The 16,688-nt window shown below is 43.1% G+C and overlaps 1 protein-coding gene across 7 annotated transcripts in view; it reads left to right on the forward strand.

Moving 5' to 3' along the window:
* The window catches only part of arhgef3 (Rho guanine nucleotide exchange factor (GEF) 3), a 298,141-nt gene that overhangs the window by 247,880 nt on the left and 33,573 nt on the right, over nucleotides 1–16,688 (forward strand). Inside the window, exon 1 of one of the 7 annotated variants that reach the window (XM_069939637.1) lies at nucleotides 14,168–14,673. The exons of 5 other annotated variants lie outside the window; for them this stretch is intronic. In XM_069939637.1, coding sequence (XP_069795738.1) covers nucleotides 14,183–14,673 — 491 coding nt within the window. In that variant the 5' untranslated portion in view covers nucleotides 14,168–14,182. Of the gene's footprint in view, nucleotides 1–14,167; nucleotides 14,674–16,688 lie in introns of those variants that run through there. One more of the 7 variants, XM_069939642.1, reaches the window with a different exon arrangement.

Consider the following 16,688-nt stretch of genomic DNA (forward strand, 5'->3'; position numbering starts at 1 on the left):
AGATCTTGGTTTGCATCTCTGTCGGAGATGCCTCCACACTGTGACACTGAAACAAGCTGACGTCGAAGGTGCACCATGAAGTTGTTCTCCCAACTTTTGGGGCTGTATGCCAGTATGAACATTTTCTTTTAATTGTTTGTTCACCATAGTTTTCTTAAATAATGAAATGGGTGAAAGCCTCTTAATTTCTTCACAGTTTTACTTACTTTAGAGAGGATGGGTTGCTTTAGCCTTTTTAATGCTTGCTGTAGGAGTCTGTGAAATGGGGTGAACTTAAAATATATGCAATTATTTTCTAATATCAAGAAATCAATGTTAAAATGGTAGAGAGTGTTTGAACAAACATCTGGGCATCTCCTTAATGCCTGTTTCATTTCTCAGGTGGATGCTTAATTGGGTATTCAAGTCAAATATGCAGATTGGGCCCTATATATTGTGGTAATTAATAGGTTTCGGGTACAAAAAGATAGAACATCTATTATGTCCATGAGACCCAATTTACTGAATATCAACTGTCCCAATGTGCAGAAAGGCGGAAGGATCTCCATTTATATAGCTCCTTTTCGAGACGCTGGATGTAACTCAGAAGGCAATGTTGTGTGATGCCATTTTAATTTTGGGGGGGCCAACAGCTATTGTTGTCTTACTAAAGCTCTCCAAGTGTCTCCTCATTTGTCATTGCTACTTTTCTCTTGTCTCTCAAATCAGAGAACTGCATTAGGACATCCTCTTGGCACCAGGAGTTCACTGCATTCAAATGATGTCTGAATCTTAAGAAGGCCCTCCTTTAGCCTGATGTGGACATAGCCTGCATATTTCTACCCTGGAAAATCTACATTTCCAAATAGGTTAGGAACACTGCCTACTACCACCCCCCCCACCCCCCACCTCCCACATTTCCTGTCTATCTTGATGACCAGGTTGTCTTAGGTGGACTTTAGAATGTATTTTTCTCTTTGCTTGGAACTTGAATCCTTGGATCACTTTATCAACGTGATAATCATATTTAGTGAGCCCTCAGATAAATTAATGCAACATCATTATCCATTATCTTGTTCTAAATTGTTCAGCGAACTGCAATAATACATTTAGAAATCTGAAGTGCAAGAAACAGTTTAAATGAAATGAGGGTCATCTATAGTCTGTTCATTCAAGTAGTTTGAATCAAATGTATTGATAATTTTCATCTCAGTGGAAGGTAATATTTACAGAGTTACTCTCCGCAGCATGGGAAGAATGTTCTGTAGATGTGTAAGATTGCCAGCAGTGTTATAAGATCTAATCACTGCCGGAAAAAGAAACACAATAAGGTTAACATGCAAGTAAAAGCAAAATGCTGGAGAAACTCAGTAGGTCAAGCAGTATACTTTATGTAACAAAGATAAAGATACATAACCAACGTTTCGGGCTTCAGCCCTTCATCGAGGTATAGTAACGTCAAAAACTTTAACATGCAGTTGAGCATTTGGATTGCTTTTAATTGCAACCATGAGAGCGTCAACAAAAGTGGATGCATCTGCCTTATTCATTGAATGATGGTAATGAGAAAGATATGTATGTATTTTAAAAGGTAACCTGAGAGTAGGATAATATGTGATTCTTAAAACTGAAATTCAATCCAAAAAATAGAATGTCATCCAGTCAAAATTGACTGGAAGTCTCATTTAAACTTTATTACAGAATATGCAATAATATGAAATCTTTAAGGTCATAAGCTTCTTTTTGGATGCCTTTCCCATATGATTCAGTCTTGAGAATTTATTTTTCACTCTTTGCATATGTAGAGCTCGTCGAAAGAACCATAGACTTGTTGATCCAAACCAAGGCTTTTATTAGCAAAAGACAGGAGCTCTTCACAGGTGGCCGACCAGTCCGGAATGATCCGACCTGGCTAGGGACACAATCCTTTAAGGCCCAGACAATAGGTGTGGCTTAGCTCTCAGCCAATCGCTGTAAGCACAGTCTAGATACAGTAACTATATACACTATGTACATTGGTGATAGATCTGTACTATCACAGCATAATATATATATATGTTTAAAAATGAATGATTTAAGTTTTAAAATGTTTTGTTTTACAAGTTCAAAAATAAAGTGAAACAAGTTAATTTTGGAATGCATTCAGAGGGTCTCAGGCGTGGAAAAAAATTGTGAGACAGCTTCTTGAGGGATGTGCACTGAAGCAAAATGTAGTCACGCAAAGAAAACGAGAATGAAAATCATTCAAAGGTTTCTATGCATACCACAAGCTGTCCTCCAGCTGTTTTGAAGGATGGTTCTAATCAGGCCTTGTGTGCTATAATTACCTCTAGTTTCAAACGTATATTCTTACCAATTATCAATTGAATGTTTTTCAATGTTATTGCCACACAATGGTGTATTGGTAGTTCTACATCTCAGTTGACTGCAATATTTTATATGTTCCGGTATTTAATTTTCAGTATCAATAAGCTATTCAGGTGAAAATGGTTTGCGCAATTTCATTTTTAGGATGAAAGAGGGCTTTGTATTGGCGCGATAGATTCTGGCTAAACTAGAGACAAACAATGCAAGTGTTACAAATGTTCTGAAACTTGTTGCTCAAATTCCACTTTCAGAAACACACTATAAAAACTAGAAACTACCAAAGTATTATTTGTTTTAAGACAGGACGAGTCTTCTCTGGATTTAATAATGAATAATAGTTTTGTTTGAAAGTATGAATACGAGTGATTAAAAAAACAGTACTTTGAGACCTGCTATATTTGTCTTAAATATGTATAATCATATATTTTCCCTCAAGTATAAGATGTGAAATCTAAAGGACGATATTAGCAAACAAACTTGCAGCTTTCTCTTTCATGGAATTTGGTGATCGTACTAATTTAAAGGCTCGAAGGTTGCACTGAAGGTTTTAAATTCAATGGATGAGAGACCAAGTATTCTGATTTTAAATACTTTCTAATTGGCCATTTGATTTGCTCACTCACTTTGTCAAAACGTGAACTTCTTGCTGCAGATTTACTTTATAACCATATAACCATTTACGGAGCGGAAACAGGCCATGTCGGCCTTTCGAGTCCACACCGGTTCAACTTTGTAAGGTCATCTTCTCCATCTTCAGTAGGGAATGAATATTAATTACATCTTTAGTTTCCTTTTCCAAAACAGAATTAGGTTTCATTATTTGTTCTCTTACAGGAATAAATAGTCTCTTAACTCTTATTTTTTGCATCATAATCTTATATATTTTAAAACCTAGATTTGGAAACAGAAAATGCTGAAATACTTAACAGGTCAGGCACCATCTGTGGAATAAGAGAGAGAGAGAGAGAGAGAGATTATTTTTTCAGGTCATTGACCTTTTATCAGATGTTGCCAAGCCTCCTGAGTATTTTCACAGACTTCCAGCATCTGCAGTAGTTTTCTTTTATATTAACAGTCCAGATCATGCTCCTCATCTGCTGGCAGTTCCAGGGAGATCGGCTAACTAGCAGTGCAGTGTGGGTCAATGTGTTTCCGACCTCTTCACCTGTACTCTGCTACTGCATCTGACCTCCTCTACTGCTTTGTTCAGGGGTGAAGCATAGTCACACTGAGCTGAGCGGCGAGGTTCCCTTCACATCCAGCCACTCAGCTTCAAATTAGCCATGCCTTATAAATCTGTTGTGCCTCTCTTCATTGAATGGTGACATTGACCTGAAGGAAAAAGTGAGCAAAAGTAAGTTTCTTTCTTCTTGGAGTCATAGAGGCCCAGAGTTTTGTGGAGTTATGCAGTGAAGAAGCAAGCCCTTCAGTACACTCTTCCCATGCTAACCATCAAGTACCCATCTCTGCCATTTACTGGCATGATCCATAGCCTATAATGCATTGGGAATTCAAGTCCCCATCTGGGAATATCTCAAATGTTGTAGATTACTACCACCCTCTGTGTGTTGCGGGGAGAGGAGAAATTCTTCTCTCTCTCTTACTTCTCGCCCTCTGGTTTTAAAAGTATCTGTTACGGGGGAAAAAAATTCTCATGATCCATCCTATATGTATAGCTTTATCTGGTACACCTTTCGTCATAGCTGAAACATTCCATCCAGGCAACATGCAGGTAAATATCCATTGTATCCCATCTTGTGCAAGTTCATCCTTCCAGGAATGTTGTTACAGGAAGAGCGCTCATCGTTTCATTCTATGCCCTGACTAATGGATGGCGAGCATTCTATCTGGCTGTTTGACGGCTATCTGTGGACTTGTACACCAAGGTCCCTCTGTTCCTTAGTACTCCTTTGCATGCTACCAATATGTCCTGCCCCAGCTGAACCTACTAAAATGGATCACCTCACAAATTAGTGGGGTTATATTTCATCGGCCACTGCTCCATCCAAGTAACCACCCAGTTCGTTCCTTGAGGCAAGAAGTTTAAAAAAAAGAACATTTTAGCAAACCGCTGGGGTAATAAAAGTTTCAGATTTCCATATTACTATTTGATTCAAAATTCAAAAAGCGTATCACATACATATTTGAAATAATATGCCATACAGATTATTTGGTTCTGAGGGCTGTCAACATGTATAGGAAATGACAATGGAGGCGAGGCCAGGATCTGATCAACTGTGATGTTATTGAGTGATGAGCAGACTGGTGCAGGCAAGTCCTTCTATTTCTTGTGTGTTTATAATCAGAAAAATAAGCGAGGAGCTATGGTGCAGCTCGTTCTTCTCTTTTCTGCTGAAATCAATTGCAATTGCAAGATATCTCATGTATAAACAGGTTCAAGCGGTTCAGGTTTCATAATGGGAGCAGTCTGAAGCAATCAAACTGCTCTATTAACCAGTTAGTGAGATGAGGACTACACCATTAGAGGTAGTAATCATATCCGGATCAGCAGTAACATGCTGTTTAAGTAAATTCATCAGAGCTGCAGATTAGAGCTCATAATGAGAGTGTAAATAATTGTTCTTTTCTCTCTCTCGCAGTGGCCTTGGGTACAAGCAGTTTGAAGAGATTATTATCTGTTGTTGGGATGGGGGAGGGGGCGGGGGGATGGGAATAGTGTAACTGTAAATTCACCCACATGAAAGACCAATGCCTGAGGAGATAAACTGAGAATTGTATCAACAATGCATGTGGATGGGCAGAAACATGACTCTTAGCGGTATGATCTAGAATGGGTGAATGGTTTTTCATTGAGGAAATGTTCCACTATCTAATGCTCAATGGCAGTCGGTGAAGTATAACAAGTGCTTCCATCCACCAGACCCATCAGGTTACATTTCAGCCTCACCCTCTCGTTTTGTAGGCATTTGTGATGGGCATCTGGCTACGAAAGCCATTGTATACTTACATTTTTTAAATTTTAAATAGATTGACTCTTTGGATAAATTAAGAAGGGCTAAATGTTTTTAAACTCGAATGAAATGATGTCGATGAAAATTTACTCGTGTCTTAATAGGCCTGGGTTGATGGCCAAAAGAGGTGTGAGGCTTTACATAGTTATGACAGGACGTGTAAAGTGATGACTCAAGTATCAACTATAATCCAACTACCGATAGGAAACAAGGGGGAGTAGAGGAGGTGCAAGGAGAAGTGACCACAAATGCTGTCCTACTCATGAGATAACCACTACTGAAGGACCCAGCTAGCTAAATGAGGTGGTTATGCTCATGTTCAAGTCATTGCAGCTGCAAGCAGATAGGAGTTGAATGAGAAAGACTCCTAGCTGGACATAAAAGAACCAGGTGGTTCCAAAAAAAAACCCAAGAATTTCCACAGCGTTACATGGAAAAATGTTAACCTTTCAATGGCTGTCATTTTGTTTTGTCATGATGGTAAATGTTGCGCTCTAGTGATGGAAGTTGTCCTAATCAATCTGTGTATTTCTGGCCAATGAATCAATCGACTAGTATCCAAAATTGTTTCCTCATAAGCTATTCTGTTAAATCATTGCTGTAGTCATTGAGGGAACGGCCGTCGTCAGATTGGGCTGCGTCAGTGGTAAGGCTCAACAGGCTTTGGCAAGAATAGGTAAGAGGCGAGGGACAGTAGGAGTTGAAGTAAGAAAAGGCCACCCTATTTGAGGAATAAAAAGGATTCAGCAGGTAGGCACAGGTAAGAGCAAGTTTTATATATCAAATATTTTATTCCCCTTGTCAATAACAGTGGGAATGGCAGCCAAAGCAGGGGTAGGATCTTCTTGCAGAATGTGGGTCGTCAGGGAAGCCAGCAGTTTCCCTGACGACTTCACCTGCGAAAATTGCTTCTAGCTGAAGCTCCTGACAAGCCGAGTAAAAGAATTGGAGCTGGAGTTGGATGAACTCCGGATCATTCGGGAGGCAGAGGGGATGATAGACAGGAGTTACAGGGACCCCCAGGAGGTAGGAGGAGGGTAGATGGGTGACAGTCAGGAGAGGGAAAGGGTACAGCAGGCAGTGCAGGCCAGCCCTGTGGCCGTTCCCCTCAAATAACAAATATAACATTTTGGATACTGTTGGAGCGGATGACCTACCAGGAACGAGCCACGGCGATCAGGTCTCTAGCATGGAGTCTAGTCCTGTGGCTAAGAAGGGAAGGAAAGGAGGAGAAGAGGCGAGATCTAGTGATAGGGGATTCCATAGTTAGGGGGACAGAAAAGAGGTTCTATAGAAGAGATTGAATATCCCGGATGGTATGGTGCCTCCCTGGTGCCAGGATCTGAGATATCTTAGATCGAGTTCATGGGATTCTCAGGAGGGAAGGTGAGCAGGATGGATGAGGAGGTTCTGCAATGAGAGTTCAGAGAGTTAGATGCAAGGTTGAAGGACAGGACCTCCAGAGTTGTGATCTCAGGATTGCAACCCATGCCACGTGCTAGTGAGGTTAGAACTAGGAGTATAATGTAGCTTCTTTGGCTTGGCTTCGCGGACGAAGATTTATGGAGGGGGTAAAAAAGTCCACGTCAGCTGCAGGCTCGTTTGTGGCTGACAAGTCCGATGCGGGACAGGCAGACACGATTGCAGCGGTTGCAGGGGAAAATTGGTTGGTTGGGGTTGGGTGTTGGGTTTTTCCTCCTTTGCCTTTTGTCAGTGAGGTGGGCTCTGCGGTCTTCTTCAAAGGAGGTTGCTGCCCGCCAAACTGTGAGGCGCCAAGATGCACGGTTTGAGGCGTTATCAGCCCACTGGCGGTGGTCAATGTGGCAGGCACCAAGAGATTTCTTTAGGCAGTCCTTGTACCTTTTCTTTGGTGCACCTCTGTCACGGTGGCCAGTGGAGAGCTCGCCATATAACACGATCTTGGGAAGGCGATGGTCCTCCATTCTGGAGACGTGACCCATCCAGCGCAGCTGGATCTTCAGCAGCGTGGACTCGATGCTGTCGACCTCTGCCATCTCGAGTACTTCGACGTTAGGGATGTAAGCGCTCCAATGGATGTTGAGGATGGAGCGGAGACAACGCTGGTGGAAGCGTTCTAGGAGCTGTAGGTGGTGCCGGTAGAGGACCCATGATTCGGAGCCGAACAGGAGTGTGGGTATGACAACGGCTCTGTATACGCTTATCTTTGTGAGGTTTTTCAGTTGGTTGTTTTTCCAGACTCTTTTGTGTAGTCTTCCAAAGGCGCTATTTGCCTTGGCGAGTCTGTTGTCTATCTCATTGTCGATCCTTGCATCTGATGAAATGGTGCAGCCGAGATAGGTAAACTGGTTGACCGTTTTGAGTTTTGTGTGCCCGATGGAGATGTGGGGGGGCTGGTAATCATGTAGCTTAACATGTAGCTAAAGACGTGGTGCAAGAGGGAGGGCTTCAGCTTACTGGATCATTGGGCTCTCTTCCAGGGAAGGTGGGACCTGCACTAGCAGGAAGTTTTGCATCTGAACTTGAGGGGAACTAATATCCTTGCAGGAAGGTTTGCTAGTGCTGCTCCAGGGGGTTTAAAATACATTTGCAGGGGGGTGGGAACCAGAGTAGATAGAGTGGAAGAGGGAAAAGACTATATGAAAATTGCATGCACTGTTAGAAGTCAACAGGTTGTACGTGGTGGAAATTTTCTATAAGTGCATCTATTTCAATACAAGGATTATTGCAGGAAAGGCAGACGAGCTTAGAGAGTGTATTGGAATGTGGAATTATGATATTGTGGCCATTGGTTGGAGGAGGCGCAGGACTGGCAGCTCAATGTTCTGGGCTTCCGTTGCTTTAGACGCGATAGAATGGGTGGATGAAAGGGGGAAGGACTGCCATTGCTCATCAGGGAAAATATCACAGCTGTACTCAGGCAGGACAGACCAGAGTTCTTATCTACTGAGGCAATATGGATGGAGTTGAGGAATGGGAAAGGTGTGATGACACTCATGGGGTTGTATTATAGACCGCCCAATGGACAGTGAGAATTGGAGGAGTAAATCTGTAGCAAGATATCAGACATCTGCAGGAAACATAAGGTTGTGACAGAAGGAGATTTTAACTTTACACATATTGACTGGGACTCCCATACTGTGAAAGGGCAGGATGGCTTGGAATTTGTGAAATATGTTCAGGAAAGTTTTCTAAATCAATATATAGAGGTACCAAGTAGAGAGAATGCAATGCTGGATCTCCTTTTAGGGAACGAGACAGAACAGGTGACAGAAGTATGTGTAGGGGAACATTTTGATCCAGTGATCATAATGCCATTAGTTTCAAGTTATTATGGAGGAGGATAGGACTGGGCCTTGGGTTGAGATTCTAAATTGGAGAAAGGCCAATTTTGAGGAAATGAGAAAGGATCTAGAATGCATAGATTGGGTAAGTTGTTTTCAGGCAAGGATGTGCAAGGTAGGTGGAGGACCTTCAAAAGTGAAATTTTGAGAGTACAGAGTTTGTATGTTCCTGTCAGGATCAAAGGCAAAGTTAGCTGGCATAGGGAACCTTGGTGTTCGAGGGATATTGGGGATCTAGTTCAGAAGAAGAGAGAGCTGCACAGCAGTTACAGGGTATAGGTAACGTGGGGCAAATGAGATACTTGAGGCGTATAAAAAATTCAAGAAAAACTTCAAGAAAGAAATCAGGAAGGCTAAAAGAAGACATGAGACTGCTTTGGCAGACAAATTGAAGGAAGATCCTAAGGGTTTCTACAGGTATATTCAGAGCAAAAGGATAATAATGGACAAGATTGGTCCCCTTGAAGACCAGAGTGGTCAGATTTGTATGGAGTCAAAAGAGATTTTAAAAAATTTTACATACAGCATTGTAACAAGCCAATTCGGCCCCATGAGTCTGTGCCACCCAATTTACACCCTGTTAACCTGCACCCCCAGTACGTTTTTGAATGGTGGGAGGAAACCAGAGCCCTTGGGGAAAACCCACACTGACACGGGGAGAATGTACAAACTCCTTACAGACAGCGTGGGAATCAAACCCAGGTCTGGTCCCGATCGCTGGCGCTGTAAAGGTGTTGCGCTAACCTCTACACCAATCTTTTGTTTCTTCAGTATACACTCAGGGAACAGGCACAGAGTTGTGGGAAGTAAGGAAAACTAGTAGTGAGGCCATGTAACCTACACAGATTAAAGAGGAGGAGGTATTTCTTTGCATGAAGTCCCCTGCAGATAGTAGCCATTGACACATCCACACCTGCCTCCTGAAGAGTGCTTCTGATCCGTCGAGTATACTTTTAGGGATTTTTCTTCATTGTGATGAGAATTCTTCTGTCATCAGCAATGGAGTCTTCCTTGGAATACCAGTCCCTTTGTGATTACTGAGCTCAATAGTGCACTCTTTCTTCTTAGTGATGTTCCTAACAGTTGATTTTGGTAATATTAAGGTTTGGGCGATGTCTCTTAGTGTTTTATTCTTGTTTTTTTTTAAAATCCTCATAATGGCTTCTTTGACTTTCATTTGCACAACTCTGGGTCCTCATGTTGAAAAATGGCAACTACAGACTCCAAAGGTGATCAAAACTCTCTTATACCTGCGCCAATGAAGCAATTAAACATAGCTGAGTACTCACCAATGCCCTAAACATTACAGTGCCTTGAAATGAGGGGACTATGTAGAAAAAGTGCTGTAATTTCTACATGGTCAAACCAAAATGTATGCAAATAACATTAAATAAAATCTGGAATGTGCATTATTACATGTGAATTGTTTGATTATGAATTTAAAACTGTGGAGCACAATGAAAAAAGTGTATTTGTCCCATATACACGTTATACACGTGTTGTTCCATTCATCTGCACTGGGAAACAATCATGGATGGGAGCTTCAGCTTGAATTTTCCATTCATAGTCAAGAGTTTAATTTAAAAAAAATGGATCAGCAAAAGTTAGATTTGTCATTAGAACAGCAAATACAAACGTACACATGAACAGACAAATTAGGAGCAGGAGAGCTCAGCTCCTCAAACATGCCCCTCTATTTACTAAGATCATGCATCCAACATAACCTTCCACACCTCTGTTTATTAAGAATTTATCTTCATCTGCCTTAGAAAGCATTCAAAGACATTTGTAGTGTTTAGAGACTGAAAGGGGAGGCAGTTGGGGCCAGCACAACAGAGCTGGTGATGAGGATTCAGTAGCAGTTATGCTGCAATGAGGTGAAGATTGCAATGAAGATGGAAGTAGACAACATTGTGGTGGAAATAGTTTGATGGAAAACCAAGGCTGTTAACCAGTTTATTCTGGCAAGCCAGGTGCAAAGATGAAATTGATGGGAAAGAAGCAGACTTTGTTATGCCACTGAAGATAAATTTGTGGCTGATCCATGACTGCTTATTTAACAAACAGGCTAACAGGTGAGAGTAAGGGAGGATCAAAAAAGTGATGAGGAAGTAGGGAACAGAATGAGAATGTATTGCCACGAACGTCTTGAAAGCCATTATTTTGCTGCTGCAAGAAAATGAAAAAGACGAGGTGAGGAAGTGTCACTTGATCATTGTTCATTCAGCAATCTGATGACAGAGGGGACGAAGCTGTCTTTGGGCCGTTGGGTGTTGGGATTAACTACCAGCCAGGCCCCTAGGCTGAGCTTTAGTAAGACTCCCCCTGACCTTGCCCCCTGCCCCACCCTTCATTGAATAAAGTGACATAAATTTACATTAAATAACTTATATTAAGGGTCTCCAAAGGGTCAGATACAGCAATGAGCTCTCTGAACCCTTCTCCATTAACAATGGCATGAAGCAAGGCTGTGTTCTCGCACCAACCCTCTTTTCAATCTTCTTCAGCATTATGCTGAACCAAGCCATGAAAGACCTCAACAGTGAAGACGCTGTTTACATCCGGTACCGCACGGATGGCAGTCTCTTCAATCTGAGGCGCCTGCAAGCTCACACCAAGACACAAGAGAAACTTGTCCGTGAACTACTCTTTGCAGACGATGTCGCTTTAGTTGCCCATTCAGAGCCAGCTCTTCAGCGCTTGACGTCCTGCTTTGCGGAAACTGCCAAAATGTTTGGCCTGGAAGTCAGCCTGAAGAAAACTGAGGTCCTCCATCAGCCAGCTCCCCACCATGACGACCACATCTCCATCGGGCACACAAAACTCAAAACGGTCAACCAGTTTACCTATCTCGGCTGCACCATTTCATCAGATGCAAGGATCGACAATGAGATGGAAAAACAACCAACTGAAAAACCTCACAAAGATTAGCGTATACAGAGCCGTTGTCATACCCACACTCCTGTTCGGCTCCGAATCATGGGTCCTCTACCGGCATCACCTACGGCTCCTAGAACGCTTCCACCAGCGTTGTCTCCGCTCCATCCTCAACATCCATTGGAGCGCTTTCATCCCTAACGTCGAAGTACTCGAGATGGCAGAGGTCGACAGCATCGAGTCCACGCTGCTGAAGATCCAGCTGCGCTGGGTGGGTCACGTCTCCAGAATGGAGGGCCATCGCCTTCCCAAGATCGTGTTATATGACGAGCTCTCCACTGGCCACCGTGACAGAGGTGCACCAAAGAAAAGGTACAAGGACTGCCTAAAGAAATCTCTTGGTGCCTGCCACATTGACCACCGCCAGTGGGCTGACATCGCCTCAAACCGTGCATCTTGGCGCCTCACAGTTTGGCGGGCAGCAACCTCCTTTGAAGAAGACCGCAGAGCCCACCTCACTGACAAAAGGCAAAGGAGGAAAAACCCAACACCCAACCCCAACCAACCAATTTTCCCCTGCAGCCGCTGCAACCATGTCTGCCTGTCCCGCATCGGACTTGTCAGCCACAAACGAGCCTGCAGCTGACGTGGACTTTTACCCCCTCCATAAATCTTCGTCCGCGAAGCCAAGCCAAAGAGAAGAGAAAGGCTATAGAGAAATATTATTTATTGAATATTTTATTTCTCATTTGTTAATGCTTCTTCTGGAAAGAGTTTAGCCAAAACTATTATTAAACATTTATTTTAATAAGAAAAAGTTTAACATTACATATGTTGAAAGAAGAGAAAACATGCAGATGTTGTTGAAAATTTTCAATAAATATTTAGTTTGGCCCACAACTTAGTCCAAGTTTTTAATTTTGGCCCTCTGTGAATTTGAGTTTGACACCCCTGATCTAAGGGATCTAAAAATGCCAGGGGGTTGAAGGGGGGGTCAAAAATGGCCTGGGGTGGGGGTCGATAGAATTGTAGAACCTGAGGTCCCTGCTCCTGCTGGGAGCCCGAGGTCCCCGCTCCAGCCGAGAGCCCAACATCCCCACTCCTGCCAAGCCCCCCACCATTCTGGGCCCCTAGGTTTAAGCCTACTCAGCCTAATGCTCAATCTGCCACTGGTCTTCAGGCTCCTGCACCTCCTTCCCAATGGTCACAGAGTGAAGAGGGAGGGGGTTGTCCTTGAGGATAGAGGCTGCTTTCTCAAGACACTGCCTCTTGTAGATGTTCTGAACTGAGTGAAGACTGGTGCCTGTGATGTGTCAGGATAAATTCACAACCCTCTGGAATTTGTTTTTCTTTGCCCTGACACCAGACAGTGATGCAACCTAGGCATCATTAGAATGCACGGGGAAGGGGCTCTTGGCAGAAGATACCTTCTTCTAACAAGTACCTCCAGATGATTCGGGAGAGAGCGGCGAAAGGATGTGTCATCAAGAAATGCTGCGGCGAGTTTGAAGAGGAAGAAGTAGTTAATCAAAGAAGATTAACTACTTTTTTTTGGTCGACCTGATTCAGTGCTCTGAAAGCAGGGTACCTGATTGAAAGAAATCAAATGGATCTTTTTCCAAGACTTTGAGGAATGGGTAAAAAAAGGCGAGAGTTTTCCTTGCCGATTCGATCCTCTCGCCGACAGGCTTCGAGACATAATTGAGCCTGGTTTGTGGATTTCAGTGGAGCTCACTTATGCCCCTGTTAGGGACTTCTTTTTTACATTCGGTGTGGCCTTGTGAAAAAGTGGAAAGGTTTTGGAATGATATTAGGGCAAATTATGAAGATAACAATACCAAAGGATCCAAGAATAGGAGATATTTATGAAAATGATATCAAATTGAAATTGGACCAAAAAAAAATTAAGAATTGCAATCGCAACTGCAAAGAAATGTTTAACGACATCATGGAAAGATTAAAGAGAAGTCTTATTAAGTAGATGGTAATGATGAACTGCAAAATTGTGTACCTTTGGAAAAAAAGCTTTGTGTAGTTTAAGGAATCGACTTGAAAGTTTTTATAGTATTTGGAAACCACAGATGGATTTTATGGATATTTTTTCTGTCCCCCCTCTTATCCACTCCTGTTAATTAGTAATCTTTATTAACAATGATTGTCCAGCTAATATTATTGTATATTAAATGGTAGGTGTTTCTTTCTTTTGGGTGGGAGGGGGAGAAAATATATAAAAGTACTTTTTTTCTGTATCATTGGGTGTGATTTATTCATTTTTTTTTCCTGTAATGATGCAGAGAATGAAATATTCTTTTTTTATATATAAACACACCTTTTTGCCCTGTTCCCGTGCAGCCCATGGGAGAGCAGTCAGGGAGCTGACTCATTTGCCCCGCTGCGGCCCCTCCGTGGGTCGGTGGCAGCGGGGGCTGGTTCGCTGCTGCGGCAGCTTGCAGTGTGAGTTGCGGGATGGGGGAAATGCCCCCGGACCCCCTTCCGCGTGTTTTTTTCTTGCCGATGAGTTGTACATCAGTCCTCGGAAGGAAAATAAAACTGGCGAGGACCTCTGATGTCTAAAAGTAGATGCCTCCCCCCCAAAAAAATATATATATTAAGGGACCTTGGCAAAAAGAAAATAACCCAGCGGGGGATCCCCCTTCTTGCAGAATGCTGTCGATCGAGCTGAAGTCGGTGCTCTGGGAAGCGAGGTGCAGAGGCAGGTTACCTCGGTCGGAAATTCTGCGTCGCTTCCTCCCCCCCACCCCCCAAACAGTGTGTGTGTGCCGGCGACCTGCTCCATTCATCACCCCGCCCCTCATCGCGCCTCCTGCGGTTGTGGGCGGACTGCCGGCTTGGACTGACGTGCCCGCTGCTCTGCTACTATTAACCCGGCGCCTGCTCCCCTCGGCTCCAGCAGTCGAGCTCCGCGAGCAGCGCCTGGGGCGGGGGGCGAGCGCGGCGGTCGGGGCGCAGGGCTCCGCAGCACAGTGGCCTCGGGGCTTCAAGCAGCGGTGCCGTCGGCTGCGAACGCCAAGATCTCGACCCCTGCCACCAGCACCACCATGGTGGCGAAGGATTACCCGTACTGTATTGCGGCCAAGAGGACAAATTGTGCCCTGGAAGTGCAGACCGTCAGCTCGTCGCTTAAAGAGACCGAGGTACGTGGAGCGATGCGTCTCGGTCTGGGCTGGGTGGCGGCGGCGGAGTCCGCTGCAGATTTTCCGGGGCTGGGGGGGTCCATTGGGAATCTGCAACTTTCGGATTTCAGACACTGAAACCACCTGCAACATTGTGGCAAGTGGCCTGACTCACTTCGGGTCTCCGTTTAATCTCCGGGGAGTGAGGTCTCTCCAGCTGGTCCGTTTCAACGACGTGGCTTTCGAGCCACTCTCCCCTTTGAACCCCCTGCTCCCCTCTGTGGCAAATCGACCGAGTCTCTCGATCCCCACGTTGGGAGGCGACATTGACCTGCGGGTCTTTTGAAGTCTCCGCTCCAGACAACAGCTGCCTCTGGTTTCCAAAGGTTGCCACTTCCAGCCTGGCCGCTCCATTCATCCAGCGGGCTGTACTTTGTTTGTACAGTAATGTGCAACCCCTTTGAGGATTAGCCCTGGCAGCCAGCAAAAAAAATAAGGGGGGGGGGGGGAGGAGGAGAGAGAACTGTCTAGCTTTGCTGGGCTCAGAAAAAAAGCGCAGCACTTTCCATGGGGTTGTCCTTTTAAAGCAAACTCTGAATGCACACTAAAACCTTGCTGTCGATTGAAAAGCCTCTGCCCAGACGGTACTGATGGATTTCATGGGTTCCCAATCTCTTTTTTTTTTAAATCAGACCTTGAGAACATCTCCCTTCCACAGTTAGGTCCATAAAACCCAAGAGATTTGCTTGGCCCTTAAACGGGGAGTATTGCTGATTTGAGGTGCTGCCCCACTCCCCCCACCAAGGGAAGTTTCAAACGATCAAGCTGGTGAAAGAAAGAAATAATGTAGAGCTATTTTACAATTTTAATACAAGTTTGCAAGTTGGTGAAAGATTATTGCCACAGAATATTGTAAAGCAATTTGATAAGTCTATTAATACTTGTTCAATGTATTATTTATGTCTTGTTTCATTCTTGATTAAGTAAGAATATTTCCCTTGGTAAACGAAATAGCCCGTCCAATCAGTTGAATTTTAGTCTTAAATTATAAAGTTGAAGCTGTTTCATTTCTTCACCAGGAGCATTGTAGACCTACAATAACTTCAAATAATTACAAAGATGTCTTCTCTCACCCAGATATTTAATCAAATTTGCGCAATTTGGTTTTAAATAACCCTTTACTAGAGTTCTGTTCCAATTAAAATCAAATCTCTGCCATGGATTTGGAAATAATGAGGTTTTATTCTTTCTTTGGCTTGGCTTCACGGTCGAAGATTTATGGAGGGGTAATGTACAGTATTAATTTGTGAAGCCTCTTTCAGCCAGAGTAATTCAATAGATTTTAAATGTAATAAGTTTTAAGTTTGAGTTTTAAAAAGTGCCCTCCCCCCCTCCACTGATAGCTATGTAACCAAATACCATAGAGTTTTGTGTGTCATTCATAACCATACAGTAATGATTACATTATCCACTGCTGATTAAAACCCAGAAGCAGTATGTTTGGGTGAGAGGTGGAGTTACAAGACAGTGTTGGATTTTGTGCCCTAAATAATCAGGACTTGGCTGCCTTCTAGCTTCAGGATGCTGTAATAACAAGGCAGCTTACTGTGCAGTTAATAATTCAAGCCTTCAGGTGGCCTTGTTCTGACTCTCAATGGTTATTCAATTTTTAAACTTCATTGGTCATGCTTTCTGACAGCTTAATGAATGATAAAAAAATTAACAAGCATTTTTTTCCCATTATTTTGGAATATTGTTAGTAATAATGGCACCGAATTCATGTAAGGAATGGGTCTCATTGTGGTAAAAGAAAATTAATACATCTTTAAAAATAAGTAATTCTGTTCTATTGTTTGAGCATTGTTATCTGAATCAATTTTCTTTTCATTTAAAAATGCTTTGACTTTTACAAGGTTTATAATTTTTAGTTAATGGGAATTGAAATAAGGAGGAGAAGTTGAATTTGAATAGCTTCCTCACTTTTATTAACGTGGCAGAAGTACGACACTGGTTCACTTTGAATGTGATTTCTGTTC

The sequence above is a fragment of the Narcine bancroftii genome, chromosome 5, assembly GCF_036971445.1.
Source record: "Narcine bancroftii isolate sNarBan1 chromosome 5, sNarBan1.hap1, whole genome shotgun sequence".
Classification (NCBI taxonomy): Eukaryota; Metazoa; Chordata; class Chondrichthyes; order Torpediniformes; family Narcinidae; genus Narcine; species Narcine bancroftii.